The 16,093-nt window shown below is 41.6% G+C and overlaps 1 protein-coding gene across 2 annotated transcripts in view; it reads left to right on the plus strand.

Moving 5' to 3' along the window:
• The window catches only part of roraa (RAR-related orphan receptor A, paralog a), a 235,339-nt gene extending 219,565 nt beyond the window's left edge, over positions 1 to 15,774 (plus strand). For both annotated transcript variants that reach the window (XM_074677378.1, XM_074677379.1), the window contains 9 exons: positions 1,197 to 1,282; positions 2,633 to 2,774; positions 4,878 to 5,273; positions 5,906 to 6,027; positions 6,117 to 6,249; positions 7,258 to 7,365; positions 8,344 to 8,454; positions 8,666 to 8,778; positions 9,156 to 15,774. In XM_074677378.1, coding sequence (XP_074533479.1) covers positions 1,197 to 1,282; positions 2,633 to 2,774; positions 4,878 to 5,273; positions 5,906 to 6,027; positions 6,117 to 6,249; positions 7,258 to 7,365; positions 8,344 to 8,454; positions 8,666 to 8,778; positions 9,156 to 9,320 — 1,376 coding nt within the window. In that variant the 3' untranslated portion in view covers positions 9,321 to 15,774. The remainder of the gene's footprint in view (positions 1 to 1,196; positions 1,283 to 2,632; positions 2,775 to 4,877; positions 5,274 to 5,905; positions 6,028 to 6,116; positions 6,250 to 7,257; positions 7,366 to 8,343; positions 8,455 to 8,665; positions 8,779 to 9,155) is intronic.
• The last annotated feature ends 319 nt before the right edge of the window (positions 15,775 to 16,093 follow it).

Genomic DNA, 16,093 nt, shown 5'->3' on the forward strand with positions numbered 1-16,093 from the left:
GGGACATTTGAAGCTTTCACTTTCTGCAGAGAGACATTATAGCAGACAGTCAGGCCTAGCTTGAGGGGAGAAGCTGATGTAACACTTCGACATAGTGAATGTATCACCACTTTTTAAAATTATTATTATAATTTTATTTCATCTTATTAAGGCAAAATTATAATATTCCTCCTTTAATTGGCGTAGACATATGTTGCAACAGCTCCTCGTGTTCTGATTGGCTGGCTGCGTAGCTGGTTGGAGAAAACCATTACATTGTGAGAAAATATCCTGCGGTGATCTTTCCTCGATTCAGATCAGATAGCGGAGTTTTCGTCTGGCGCTGCACTGCTCTGTTGGGATGGAGGGACTGAGATGTTGGAGATGTGGAGGAGGGCTGTGAGATAGGGATCTCTAGAGGGAAAGAGAGGGAGAGGGGGAAGACAGAGAGGGAAGAAGGGATGTGGCATCAGTGGCTGCAGTGATAAAGCAGAGAGCAGAGGGACGAGCTGGGAGTTCTGCGTCTCTGATGTCTGTGTGTTCTGTCTGTTCTGTTGTGTCGCCCTGTGGTCCGCTCCTGAGGAGGGCCAACGATGGATGAGGCCAGTCCTCTCTGTGCTTTTGTCCTCTATGGCGGGTGAATCACACGCCTGTCAACAGCACAACACCACAGCTACTGAACATGACTTTTCCCACATACAGATTCGCACACAGTCACTGCTGAGGCTCCATCCAGCTCCGTCCATGGAACGAGTCTGTGTAGCATCATAGATTTACTCCTGGGGTTTCTTAAGTGGCTTTAAGTATTCAAGTTTTCCAACAAAATATGAGTAACCATGTGGCTAAATGAGCCTTTGTCTATACCAAGCACTGAAATTACTACCCAGGTAGTTTATTAAGGTTTGTGGGTAGCTGTGGTTTGCTTATGTAAGTTGTGTTTGGGATGCAAATTGACACCATGTTTACATTAGTTGCTTGTAAGGGCTTAAAATGGCCTCCTTCCCTACACAACACACACACACACACTGTAAATATTCAGCTTATGCTCGGTGGAAATGAGGATTCATCCACTGGATGAGATGTTTTTAGCAGCACACTGCTCTTTCATGTACCAACATGGAACCATGATGAGGCTGTTGTACACCAACTCGTGACAGCAAAATGTTGATGATTTTTCTTCCTAACATTTCTTTCATTCCCTTTTTTTTTGTCTGCAGCTCAAATCGAAATAATTCCCTGCAAGATCTGTGGAGACAAATCATCAGGCATCCATTACGGCGTGATAACATGTGAAGGCTGTAAGGTAAGCAACCAGAGATTTTGTGTTTGTGTGTGTGTGCGCACATGTCTGAGGGACAGGGATGCTCAGAAGGAGGAAAACCGGTAAAATTGAGGAGGTAGCGAAAGTTGCTTGCCAGGATAAAATGTTTGAAAATGTTGCCAAAGTTTGACAATGACTTCAGGAAGGGATTGCGAAGTGTAAACACACAGAGCATGATCATTAAAGTGGTCAAGCACCACAGAGGACATCACAGAAAAACACAATTAGTAGGACAAAGTCATCCCTCCGCCATGCTCTGCCTTCCCTCCCAGGGACATGTCTTTTCACTGTATTTTTTTTCCTTTTCTTTTTTTTTGCTACTGCTGCAGCCTGCTCTTCTTGAAATAAGATGATCAAAAGGAGAGTGCTTTGAATTATAGCAGATTGTTGGCTGTTTGCTACAGTGTTGCTTCCATTGAAGCCGCCTTTTGTACTGTTTCAAATGCATCAGCCATTCACTGTGAGGGGAATTTTGTGCTTAGAGTGTATTCTAGTCCCCGTGCTTGTCACCAGGCACATCATTAGCATTCCTCAGTCAGCCTGCACCTTTGCTGCTCACTCCTATGAGTGTGTGTGAGGGAGAGGGAGAGCTTCCTTTCAGCTAGTCTTCCCAGTGCTCCTCTCCCTCACACAGGAGCTGGAAGGAACAAAACACTAAAGAATAAACTGCTGAAATCTATCTTTAATGATTGCTAATTAGTCCAAGGCAGAGAGGCCTTTAATGATATGTGTGAGTAAAAAAGTTTGGACCATAAATCATAGCATTATTAAAGAGTGCTGCTTGTCACTAGCAGTTATTGCCTGTTTCCATAATAGCTTCCATTATAAAGCAACTTGGCAGCTGTCAGCTGTTTTCTTGTAATTAAACAGCCAATGAGCAGCTAATTAAGACATATGTGTATGGAGCAGTAGAGTGGGGCATGTTAATGATGTGCTGGAATCAATTCATTAAGTCAAAGGATGAGGAATCCAGTCGGTGTGCACTTGCAATCCTTTAGCGCTGCACATGCCAATGTTGCATTAATCAACACTAATAACCCTGCTGAAGAAAAATACCAGCCACTGTTATCAGTCCTACCCAAACACACCTCCCTCCTGCTGCACACACTTGTGAAACACTGAGCTCCAACAGCCAGGAAAATACAAGCACACAAGTGTATAACCTAATCTGTTTGTTAGCAGTTAAATAAGATCAACACCAGAAATGTAGCAAATCAACATTAATCAGCGACACATTTTGAAACAGTATGAAGATGATTTGATCTGTCAATCCCGGATAATTTCTTCCACCTAAAGGGGTTTGTCCAGTAACAGATGTGTTCCCATCCACAGGGTTTCTTCAGGAGGAGTCAGCAGAGCAATGCAGCCTACTCCTGCCCCCGTCAGAAGAACTGCCTGATCGACCGCACCAGCCGCAACCGCTGCCAGCACTGCCGGCTGCAGAAGTGCCTGGCAGTGGGCATGTCCAGAGATGGTGAGTGCTTGATGGTGAGGGTGGGAGGATGGAGTGGGGTGATGAGGGGAGTGGGGAAGAGCCCAGACTCGAACTTCTGTGTGGGCAAGAATTTTCTCTGCCAAAGTACTGTTGCTTCAGAGATGCTATTGCAGACTCTAGCTCATGGAAATCAAAATATTTAGTGTCAAATTTGCTGGTGTACATTTGGGTCCCTTTATTTTGTCAGTTTTTTTCATTTTTATGATTGATGTAGATTGGAATATCAGTATTATGGAAACTTAATAACTACACTGAGCTTAAACATACTAAAATACATAAGTCTTGGTATCAGGACCAGAAACAAAACATTTATTATCTCATTATTTACTCCAACCATCCATTCTTTATAAAGCTTCTTCCATCTAGTGTCACATGGGGCTGAAGTTAGTGCCACTGGCTAAAAGGAAAGCTGAACGCTGGTCATGTTTCCAGTCCATCACCGACTTTCTCTAAGCAGCGAAGCACCTCTGTGAACATGTGTTTGTTTTATTGTTATTCAGTTGTTATGTCATTACCACAGCTATATTGATGTGTGTTAAATCAAGTTAGAGAGGCAGACAAAACAGGCGCTGATAATGACTCCCACTATTATCAGACACAACAGACTGCAAAACGCAGACTGACAGTGAACACAGGCTAAGACTTCACTCACTGTTCATTGTCTTCCACCACAGGTGAGCTTTTTGTCTGTGGGACTAATTTGTTGTTGTGACAGGAACGAGGTTTGATGAAATAGAGGATTGTTCGAGGTTGTCATTAGTGCTGCAGCAGTTGAGGCTCAGTAATGGGAGCACACAGGTGGGAATGTGTGCTGGAGGGCTCCTGCTGTGCCAGGCTGGTCCAGACATGCTGGTCCAGATCCGGCTGAGCTGAGAAGATCATGTTAGACCAGAACAGATTGACTGTTTTTATTATTTTTAAAAAAAAATTTTTATCATTATTAAACAGACTGACGTAGACCCAGACACCTGAAACAAGTTCATACCAGCACAGGTGCTATTGTACGCTCACTACTTAGCTTTACACATGCATACATACTGATGAATATGAATGAGCGCGTAAGTACATTAGCACTTATGAATGCCTTCTCACTGTCACACACATTCTCACGTGCAAACTCACATGCACAAAAACACACATGCTCAGGACAGACGAAGGTGACTCTTGCCTTCGCTCAACACACCAGAGCCCATCTGCCTGCCCTCTCCTCGGTGTCGCTCCACTTGCTTTCCACTGAGCATAGACAAACACACACACTCACACATGCACACAAACACACAAAGTGTGACTGGCTGACATACTGCCAGGCCCCCAGAACTCTGGCCAAGGAGTCTCATTCTCAGCAACAGTGTTTGGTCTGGAAACCTTGAAACAGGAGGCAGCAACTTAGCCTCCCCAGCTCTGATTGGCCAGTTAAGTAGTTGTCACCTCCCACATCTGTACTTATCACTGTTGTTAGCTGTAAATGTTACTGTGCTGTACTAACTTCAGCATTGGTGAGTATTTGGTTTCTGTGGCAGCTGAAGGCCTCACACTGACAAGTGATCTCTGAAAGTGGCACGCAATTTAATTAATGAGCACAAAAATTCCCCAACTCAATCATTCCAAATTTTGTGTTTTTCTTTTTTTGTTAAAGGAGTAACAGTTTCGCTAATGGGGTGAGATAATTTGGTTTGTTCCAGAGTAGTTCTACTTTTTCGAGCACTTTCAACAAATGAGTGCTCGCAACTTGGACAAAAAAAGTCAGAGTAAGGAACAAAGATTGAAAAAAAATATGAAAAAGTATGATTAACATGGAAAATATTGTGTTACATTTGAGAATGCACATTTAGCTTTTTAGATGATTATTTTCATATTTTTGGGATTTGGACTCAACCACAGTTTGAACTCAGTTTTACTGAAAATGTCACAAAGGATGCATAATTTCTCAGTCACCACCCGCTTTATATTTTTAGTGCAAGTTGCTATTACTTTTTTAGGGTAACATCTTTTTCTTATGCCCAAAAGCCCAAATGAGAAATATTTAGACTAATTCTGATGTTCAACCAGACTCTAAAACATGTTTCCTCCTGCTTATATTAGCGGTGAAGTTCGGCCGCATGTCAAAGAAGCAGCGAGACAGCCTGTACGCTGAGGTCCAGAAACACCGGCTGCAGCAGCAGCAGCGCGACCACCAACAACAGCCTGGAGAGGCGGAGCCGCTCACACCCAGCTATGGCCTCTCAGCCAATGGCCTCACAGAGCTCCATGACGACCTCAGCGGCTACATGGACGGTCACACCCCCGATGGCAGCAAACCAGACTCAGCGGTCAGCAGTTTCTACCTAGACATCCAGCCATCCCCTGACCAGTCAGGCCTGGATATCAACGGCATCAAGCCGGAGCCCATCTGCGACTTTGCCCCCGGCTCTGGCTTCTTCCCTTACTGCTCCTTCACCAACGGAGAAACGTCCCCCACCGTGTCCATGGCTGAACTAGGTAAGGAGCAGAGGAGAGGCAGGGGGAGACAGGAGGAGAGACAGCAAAAAGGAGGAGGGGGGAGAACAACTCAACCGTGGGGCAAACGACACAAAGGTTGCTTAAAATAGCAGGAGGTTGGAGACTCATCTCCAGCACTCATTAAAAGAGCCTCTTTTTTTGTAATTAGTTTCCATTAATTAGGGCCAATCAGGATCCAGCAGGGCAGGCGTCTGGGGAAATCATTTTTTTAGGCTCCCCTGTGCCTAGGAACTCCTTTTAACAGATGTGTTTTCAAAACCATTTAAATTCTTATACTCAATATTTCTCTCAGAGAAAATGTGACCTTTGTTTGAGTGAGCAATGTGGAGCCCCTCCTCCTCTCCATGCATTTGTGTCATAACTAGATTGGCTTTGCCTCAACCTTAAGTTATGAGCTTCCTGCGGGCGGTAAAAGGAAATGTCAACAAGCCTTTCCCAGTCAAAAAAAACCCACGCGTATCCGCCTCTCCTCCTTCTTAAAATCTCAGTAAATAAATCTTCTTTTCCTGTGGCATATTTCATCAGCAGGTCTTTGCTTTCACATAGCCTTGTGAGTAACATTCAGATCTAGACTGTGATCTTTTTGGTGTGTGACGACGGTTGTGTTGCAGAGCACCTGGCCCAGAACATCTCTAAGTCACACATGGAGACATGTCAGTACCTGAGGGAGGAGCTGCAGCAGATGACCTGGCAGGCCTTCCTGCAGGAGGAGGTGGAGAGCTACCAGAGCAAGGTAACACAACTAGAGCCACAACTACAGCAGTTAATCAAATCCCTTGTTTCAAAGCTGATAACCCACCCTCTTGTCTATCTGTTTCTTAGCCCCGAGAAGTCATGTGGCAGCTGTGTGCTATCAAAATAACAGAGGCCATTCAGTATGTGGTGGAGTTCGCCAAGCGCATCGACGGCTTCATGGAGCTGTGTCAGAATGATCAGATAGTGCTGCTGAAAGCAGGTATGACAGCCTGTCAACATGGCCTTGCTGCCGTCAAACTCACCCTCCACCACCACCACCACCACCACCACCACCACTGCCCCCCTCTGGCATTGTCACAAGGGCGTAGCTGACCTGACTGCACAAAGCCCTCTTCTTCACACGCACAGACAGTGACACAGAGAGGAGACCCCACCCTGCCTGTTTCCTCTCCCTGCCTCTGCCCTTCTCTATTCTCCTCTGTTCTTTACATACAGTATTTAGCAGAGGTGGACACAGCGTTTGATAAGCAATGTGTTCCTTAGCTTAAGTAATACCTATCATGACGGCTGCCATTTCCCTCTCGCCTCCCTGACACCTCCAATGTCTGCTTATTCATACTGTTCTCATGAAGACGTACTTACAGAATATTTAATGCAGCTCTGGCTCTGTACACACACCGGCACCTATATTTATCCACCAATACAAATCCTCTCGCAGATACAAACATTCGGCACATGCAACAAACAAACACCTCCCCTGGGTCTCTCCCTGAGTATTATTTACATTAGCACAGCCAATATGAATAATGAAGTAAAGACTGAGATCCCTTGTCAGACATGACATTTTAAAACAGAAGCTCTTCCCTCAGAGGCAGTAATGGCTCCTGTTACATTTTCTTGATCCTCTTATCCACTCCCACAGAGTGGTACAAATTACAGGATGGGAAATATTCCCTACCTATCCTACTAAATAAAGCCTGGGTGAATAAGCTGTGGAGCTGCTAAATGAAGTGCAATTTTTTACCTGGCATGTCATTATGGAAGAATAGCCTCCTGTCTGTGAGATTATCATCTGCAGAGGTGTTTCTTCTCCCCTCTGATGGCAGGCTTCTGTTTTCAAAGTGGTTGTGATACTCATGTTGTAGAGGAAGAGCACAAAAGCACAATCATGTGTTTTGCATCCCTGACTGATGTGTAACTGTGGGGAGGAAAAAAAAAACAGAGACAAAGCTCAGATTCAGCATCTTGTTCCTGTCTGTCTCTGCAGGCTCTTTGGAAGTTGTGTTTGTCAGAATGTGCCGTGCCTTTGACTCGCAAAACAACACAGTCTATTTTGATGGGAAGTATGCCGGACCTGATGTGTTCAAGTCATTAGGTAAGTGAAGTGTGTTGGTGTTTTTTTTTTTGTGAGTCTGATTGTGTGTGTTTGTCTGCTGCTGTGTTTCCATCAGTGTCTTGCGCCTTTTTGTGGTGTAATAGCCAAAATTAGAGTCTGCTGTTCTTCTCTGCACCATGCTGAAGGCCTGGAAGCAAACACTGAGTTCTCATCCCTGCCTCACCTGGCATTGCTGTCTCTGCAACGGTTATTTATGGTAGAGCCGGGATGTTATTGAGCTTCTGCTGCATATGGCTCCTGTAACTGTGGAATAAATAAAGCCAGACGGAGCGTCTTTAGGGGGAGCGTTATCAAAACCATCATTGATAGTCTGACATAAAACATCTTGTGCGAAAGCAAATAGCATTCGTGTTTGACTGCTACAACATTAGAAAGGCTCTCCACCGTGGTTTTCCTCACATTTCAAGCTGCTTTTTGATGAAAAAATGTAAATGTGTCCCATAGTGGGAGTGAAAATGCTGAATTTTTTTTTGTTTGTTTTGTGGGGCAAGCTTACCATTCTTTATACCTCTTTGCTTGTGTGTTTGTGTGTTTATGTACATCAGCATGTGTGTCTTTCCTAGCTCCAAGAGCCCCAGTGTCCTGTGTGCTCTGCACTGAGGGGTCCGCAGTGGGGGAGGCAGAGTGATGGGCTCCCCGAGCCGCGGTGGCATCCGCCTGTCTCTCTCTATTCCCGATAATTGATTTAACTAAAAGCCTCAATAGTGACCTCATTTTGGCTTGCATAACACCGCCCAACTGCCAAAAGTGACTCGTCTGGGAGGCAAAACTCAGTAAAAGCATTGCCTGTTCTGCTTAAGACGCTCCCATGTGCTGTCAGCATGCCGCTCTTTTTCATTCCTTCCCCCTTCCTCTCCCCCTCCCTGTGTGCCTCTCTCCCAATAAAGATCAAGAGTGAGTGTTGTTCTTTGGTCTTCCTCATCCTAAGCCCTCTCTCTGTGTCCTTTGCTGTGGCAGGCTGTGACGACTTGATCAGCTCCGTCTTCGAGTTTGGGAAAAACTTGTGTTCTATGCACCTGTCTGAGGATGAGATCGCCCTGTTCTCCGCCTTTGTGTTGATGTCTGCTGGTAGGTGTCACTCACAGTGCAAAGGGAAAGAAAGCGGCAGACACACATTCACCACGACAAGGAGCGCTGTTGCCCTCCTGTTTTTCTCTATCAATTAATATCTTTCCCTGGTAGCGCTGCAGCATTGCTTTTCACATGAGCCAAGTTGACATTTGAGACGCCTACATGTGCTCGTACAGTCAAAAATATTTTGCGATGATTTACCTTTCAGACCGGTCTTGGCTTCAGGAGAAAGTGAAGGTGGAGAAACTCCAGCAGAAGATTCAGCTGGCGCTCCAGCACGTCCTGCAGAAAAACCACAGAGAGGATGGTATACTTACAAAGGTACAGTGTGATGCAGTGCATACTCCATCCATTACCCCTTAACACGGCTGTCTGCTCAGCATGTTCTACTCCTGTAAAAATGTAATCTCCCACTGTTAAGGATCTTTATCTGCAGGCCATCAAGCGTTTTAGTGCATGCATAATGTTAGAAGAAATGCATTTTATCAGTAACGTTGTAGCAATTTATCAATTGTAGCAGCTCCATAATATGAAGTGTCAAGTTTTCCTTGTGCCTCAGTGCTTGTCTCAATATTTACAAGTCTGTTTGGCCCTGTGTGAGCGGGAATACACTGTAGGGAGGAATGTTTTTCACTACCACTGCTCCATGTCCTTGCCTCCCTGTGAATCTAAACAGCCTGTCTCCTCTCTCTCCACAGTTGATATGCAAAGTGTCGACACTGCGAGCGCTGTGCAGTAGGCATACAGAGAAGCTTACAGCTTTCAAAGCAATATACCCAGACATTGTGCGTGCCCACTTCCCCCCCTTATACAAGGAGCTGTTCGGATCAGACTTTGAGCAGTCCATGCCCGTTGACGGGTAGCAGCCCTGCCAGGTGCCAGTGTGCCCACCGTAGGGGAATGTGGAGGAGGAATCTGAGACACTTTATTGGTGCCCTGCACAAACCAGAGCGGACAGATGGCACGCTGTTCAACTTCTTCTTTTACATCGGAGGGGAGGGCTTTAGGGAGTTGATTCTTAAGGTTTACTTTGTTGAATTTAGTTCTCGTTCGGAAGACTTGTGGGACCCGACACCCCATGGGACATGAAGAGGAGAGAGGGACTAATCATTTCTGTATGGCTGAACTTGACCCTCATCTGCGCATTTCAAAAACAAAACCCTTGATTTATGTTTTCATAAGTATTTATTGCATCCTCCTTATTTTGATCTGTCTGTGCATCAGACTTCAAGCTATATAAACAATTAATGAGGCAGTTTTGGATTTGTAATTGCTCTAGACACCTCCAACTGGAAGATCTGTCTAATACATCTGTCTAATTTTAAAACTTCTAACACCCATCCTCCAAACTGAAAAATAAATCCCCCATGAATGTGTACATTTTGGTCAAGTTCAGCCATGATTTGCTCTTGATTTCAGCCGTATCTTTTGGACAAAGTTCTTGGAATGAAAATTCACAGCGACTTTGAGGGAGGGTCTGTCAGCATGGTGATGCATTTGGCACCTCTCTATGGACAATCGTTTAAAAAAGGAAAAAAAAAAAGAAACATAGAATTCTGGTAATTCTAATGAAAACGCAATGATTTTAGCTGTCAAAGACTCCATCCACCATTGTTGCATAGTGAAATCATGTAAGGCCATCTGCTATTAATCCTTCCCTGGACAGGTGCCCTGGAGAAGCAAAGGGCACCAACACAATGAAAAGGGTCCATTCCACCTGTTTTATAATGTACTACAGGGTATATGGTCATAAGTACTTACTATACAGAAAAAAGTAATGTTTATAGAATCTATTTTAAATAACATGTATGATATTAGTAGTTAGACCATTCTTAATTGTTGAATTGATAAGGCACTTTTATTTACACCTTTCTTTAATTTAAGACTTGTATATTTACCTAGTGATGTGTTGCATGTGCACAAGAAATACAAGTTGAACCATGGTCACAGAGGCTAGTCCTGGGAGCTGCAGATGAAACTGGTCTGGAAGTGTAAGGGCTGTCTGTTAAGACTGCTGGCATGGCTGCTGGTTGGTGAACAAAGGAGGCACGGCTGAGAAGGCAGGTTACAGACACGTTGTAATTTGTGTTACCTCAACAACACCTGTCAAAATGTAGCTCTGATACTCCTTTTAAGGAGTATGCACACACAGTATTCTCATAGCTTTTCTTCAAACCAAGGTGTTGCATGGTGGAATTTATGATATTTAGAAATTATTCTGTATTTTTTGGTTCTAGTTTTATGTGAAAATCCTCACACAGTATGTAAAAAAGGGCACAAAAACATTAAAATCAAACATTACTGCAGCCAGGTCTTTAAAACACAAATTGAATATCCACGTAGACTGAATCCTACAAAGACTGTAATCCAACTCTTCCATCTAGTGGAAGGTAAAGATATAGCAGGCAGGTTCATAATCCAACAACGAAGACAAAAGGTCCAACCCAAAAGCACATGTATGAGCCTCTGTCAAAATGTTTTCAGTGTTTAATTTTTTTTTTCTTTAATCGTGGTTGTTTTTAGCCAATTTACCTGCCTTCTCATCCCAGCCTTGTCCCAGCAATGCCACCACAGAGCACAGAAGGGACAGTAAAGGGAAAAGTGAATATTCAAAGCCTTGTCTGGTAGTAAAGCTTCTATTTTTGTAACACGTTTTGGTTAATAAACTCATTAAAGAGAAGGAGGGAGAGAAAAAGATGTCAGGTAGCACTTAACTATATTCCCGCAATAATTAGACTAGCCGTTGTTTGTATGATTAGGGGAGAAACATAAAAATGGTAGGACAAGTGCTATTTTCAGAATGCTTTGTTGTTGTGTTTCTGTTTTGTTAAGTGTGTCTTTCTTGTCAGTGTGGTAGTAAAGTGGTTTTAAAAAAAAGAAAAACCCTCGTCGTGCCAAACAGTAGTCGTTGCTTCCGCTTTCCAGTCTACTTGTCTATAATGTAGAATGGATACCTAAGACATTCCAGCAATCTCAGTAGCGGCTTCTTGAATATCTTTCAAAAAACAGCAAAAAACGAGACATAAAAGGAAAAAAAATGTTATCCCTTTAGAAACCCAACAAAGCATGTTAATACATCCGTCACCAACCCTAACATAGAACCCAGTTGTTTGTCTTTTGTTTCTCTGTTTGCACACGATCATTCCTCTGCCGTGCAATTTGTACAAGGCGCTAATGCCTTGTGCTGTCACCCCTCAGGGAAGAGTTTCTTTTGCGCTTTCTGTTTGAGAGGACATTTGTTTGAGCTCATTAGATTTGATTTATGTTGTTTTTGTCAGGGATGTTACATGAGAAGTGTATGATGTTTGAATATTCATCACTGAGTGGCTCAGAGTGGGTTTTTTTTTTTTTTTTCATTATTGATGTCCTTATGGGGCCTCAAGTCGCTCAAAGGCCACAGCTGCCCTACAGTCAAGTTCAACAAAATGTCATTACTAACAACACAAAACCCCATCACTTAAAAAAACAAAACATAGTTTTGTCAGCACACAGCATATTCCTGTTTCACAAAAGAAAAATCTGTTAGGTTTCAAATGGTGTCATCAGGGTCTTTAAAAAATGATAACCCTCTTTTTTTAGAAAAACCAAATATTCTTATGCAATACTAAATCTGTTGTGTTTGGGTTGTAGTAGATATGCTGTACCTAAGTAATAATCTCTGTTATGATCCAATGCTATTTGGATATGCACAAGCCCACTATGACTAGTAAACCTCAGTCTCCCAGCAGAACAAACCCAGTCTGGAACACTGCTAGACAATCCAGGTTTGAGAGGCCCAGTTTGTGGCCCAGGCAAATAAGAACAGGTGATGAGGATGAGGTGTGAACGCTCAGGGAGGTAACAGGTAGACCGAGGGAGAAGCAGCTCGCATTGCAGAGTACTTGATTAGCTGTTTTGTGATTAATGAGTTCTTTAAAATCTCTTTGAAGCACTCATTTGATACGAGGAGGTGGCCTGGCACACTGAACACACAGTGCAGCACTTACTGTTCAGAAGAAATGGAGATTTGGCAGATTTTCTGTTATTTATTTGAAAAAGAAAAAAAGAAGCTTTTTTTCTTTTAACTTTTATAACAGTTTGATGTATAAAAAAAAGAAAATCAGTGGAGTATTTTGTCTAATATGATCAGCTAAGGTCTACTACCAACATGGTTGTTCTGTTTTACAGTGAAAAAAATGTTTTGCTTAAGTCTAATATGTTTGAGCAGAATGTAATGTGTTCAATATTAAACAAGCAATATGCCTTGTGTGAGAATTACGGGTCTCTTTAGTCATCATCCTTTTCGATTTGACTTTCTTCATGAAGCTGATTCAACTTTATCTCAGTCAAGAACTAAAGTAATAAAGACACATTGCTCTGTATTTTATCTTCTGGTATGGTTGGCTGGATAGCAGTAAATGCTCCTCAAACACATGAATGCTTGAGTCCGACTATAAACTGCGCCTCCACACAGGTCACATAGGCCAGGTAAAGTGATGTCCTTCTGTATATTCTCACTTGAGGTATCCCGCTTTAAATAAGGGATCAATGCTAAGTGTGCAATTCAATCAGTGTATAGTATTCAGTAAAATGTGCTGGTCCTTCTGTCTCTGCTCTGTTGTCTGTTTGTACAAAGCAATAGTATGTGTGTTTGAGCGTGTGGGTGTGTGTGTATGTGTTTGTTCTCACAGTGTGTGACTAAAACAAACCCCAGACAAGGCTTTAATAATTACAGAGGAACAGGGTTATGTGAATGAAGAGGTTTTGGGTTTTATTTTGGAGTTTTTTTGAAAAAAGAAATGCTGAGCTCAATCCATCCATACATGATAGGTGTAGGTTTAAAAAGTGTGACATACTGACTTTCAACAATTCGTAGGTCTGCAGAATGCTTTGAGGCAACATTGACCAGCTTCACAGTCCAAACACGCTTCGCTGTCACTTCAGACAGCCAAAACTGAAATGAATGGAAATGAATTCTGGCCTCTAAATTGTGAAGATGAAGTTTTCTCTCTGCTGTAAATTGTGAAGATCAGTGCTATGTCACGCTTAAAAGTTGTGCTGGAGTGTCGGTGTGTTACCCAGAATTCTGATTCAGTCGTCACATTTTAACAGAACTCATCCTCCAAAGCACAGCTGATAAGGATTTATGACTTAAAACTACGTTTAAGAATATAGTTTAAAAAAAATGAAAGCAACTTCTAGCCATAATCGAATGTCAAGCAATAATATATGTCTGTGTATTATTTTTTTATTCTTTTGTGCATAATAGTCTCTGAACATCTGCATGTAAATACACCTCTTATTTATCACTTTTGGTTTTATTTTTTGTGTTGATTCTTCTGTGGATGTTTTATGTTTCATCTGTATATTTGACCAGTTCTGTTCCCAGGTGGAGAACCAAGAACTTGACATGGCCTGTATGCTGTATATCTTAATTTTCTCTCTCTTTCTCTCTCCCTCATTCTTGGCTGTTTACCCACCATATTTAATGTTATTATTGATCACGTGTATAAAGGTAGCTTTGTAATTTCTGTCTGTATAGGTAAGAGGAAAATACTGCTACTAAGGCCTACCCAGTGAAGATATTTATCTGTTTATCAATTACACCTTATTGTACGATAACTCTGTTTCTAGTTTGCTTCCCTCTTTTAGGATTAGTTTGATAGAAATAGGGTGTGCTGACATTTATTTTGTGTTGCCCTGATGTGTGGTGCTAGGTAAGTTAATTTTGTGAACAAAGTATTGATTCCTAAGCCTGGCCGCCATATTAGTTCATTCATTTCATTGAATATTAATGTATTATTGATATTAGGACTCAATAAATAATAATGATACTGATAATGAAAATGATAGTGGTAAAATGTACCCAGCCAGTACCTGTATCAGTGTGCTAGTCTTGGGATAAGGCACTTATTTCCTTCTGACTTATAGCAAAGCTAGTATCTGCTAATTTACAAGCTATTTAAGGTTGCTTTTTCAGGTTCGTGGAGAAATGCTAATATTCAAACTAAACAGCAGTATTGTGTTTTTTCTTTGTCTGATTGTAAAAAAACCACTCACTGAGGCTATAGTTTGTCAGGTTTTTAAGATACTTGATGTTTACCTCTCTCATGTCTGCATAGTTCTCCACCTGATGCAGGGAAGTGGTGCTTGGATTTTATTAAACAGAGCCTCACAATGCTTTTATCTCCCGTTTTAGAAGATACTGAAAGTGGTTTCCTCCTAAACCTTTTTTTTTTTTGCACCACATGAAGTGTTACAAATGTACATGACAGAATTGCCATTTGAGGACAAAGCTGACCTTTTTCTCTCCACTCTGTAGCAAATATCAGTGAGAATATGCTTGCAATAATTTACAACGTATCACACTGAGTGCCTCTCAGTGTAACAAGATGCATCCATGGTTTTGATTGTCTTTTTTGTGGTTCTGAAGTGACAATGTATTTTGTACATGAGGATAAACTCTCACTTTCACATGCTTTTTTCTGATACTTTCTTTATGTGATGTTGATCATTTTCACGTGGGTTACTGCTTCAATGTTTTTGACGGTCCGTTTCAAGTGTACATGTCACCCCTCACCTTATTTGACAAACACAACTGGGAATTTTATTAATATTCATTTTGAGTCCAATTAAGGCTTGCCGATAAATCTTCAGAAAAACACATCTGCACTTTTTTTTGATCAGGCAAAAACATAGAGGCAATCCACATCTCTGGTTGTTTTTGATCTTTTTTATTTCACTGAAGAGCAGAAGATGTCCTGATGCATTGTATATCAAGTATTTGTATGAGTTTGTAAAAGATGCAAACAACACATCTGGATTTCTTTAATGTTCTGTGTTTAATGTACACTCAGTCAGTTGGGGTAACTTAACATGAAGGGTGGGCAGAGCAGGGGTGGATTTTCTCTTTTTTTCTTTTTCTTGTTTTCATGCAAAAACCGTTCCAATTATGTGGAAAGCCCCAGAAACTAGTGTGTGGTTGTCACAAATTTCTAAGTCACACGTTTGCTACTGATGTTAAAATGGGGACAGATGATCATGTACCTTTTTATCCAGCTCTTTTGAACTCTCTTTAGCAGGTAGTCTATTCACAAACGTAGTTTTGCTCCTTCTTGTCTGATTCTTAAATCTGAAAATAAGTATTTTGATTCATTTTGTAAATACAGCTGTAAAGAAAAATAAGAAATTTAATGTTGTCTTTTAAATACTTTTCATTCTAATATGAATGTTGTTATATTGTACTTAGAAACTGTACCTTTAATATTACCTTTATTAAAAGTGCATTGGACACATCGATTTTAGATGTGCTTTATGTGCTGTTATCCCATAATAAAATTTACCGCTTGTAATGGGCTTTTATTTCCTGACTCTTTATCTGTCTGTTGTTTGCTCTTTCTTTCATTTCTTTTCTCTTAAACTAAATTAATTAGATTTCCATTGTATTTTAACCAATAGTCCTAAATATGTGTTAAATATTTTTTAAAGGTAGTCTCATTCATCTGAATCTACTTTAAAAAAAACATTGAATGTGCAGTGTAAATCAGTGAGTCACTTATTTCTTAATATATTCAGCAGGCAAAGGAAACGTGCAGAAGGCTGATACTGGTATTTAACTAAACACTAGAAATATTAAGTTTATATGCATTTTAGTTGG

This window comes from Halichoeres trimaculatus, unplaced genomic scaffold (genome assembly GCF_033239565.1).
Source record: "Halichoeres trimaculatus isolate MK-OKI-2021-1 unplaced genomic scaffold, fHalTri1.1 fHalTri1_scaffold_10, whole genome shotgun sequence".
NCBI lineage: Eukaryota > Metazoa > Chordata > Actinopteri > Labriformes > Labridae > Halichoeres > Halichoeres trimaculatus.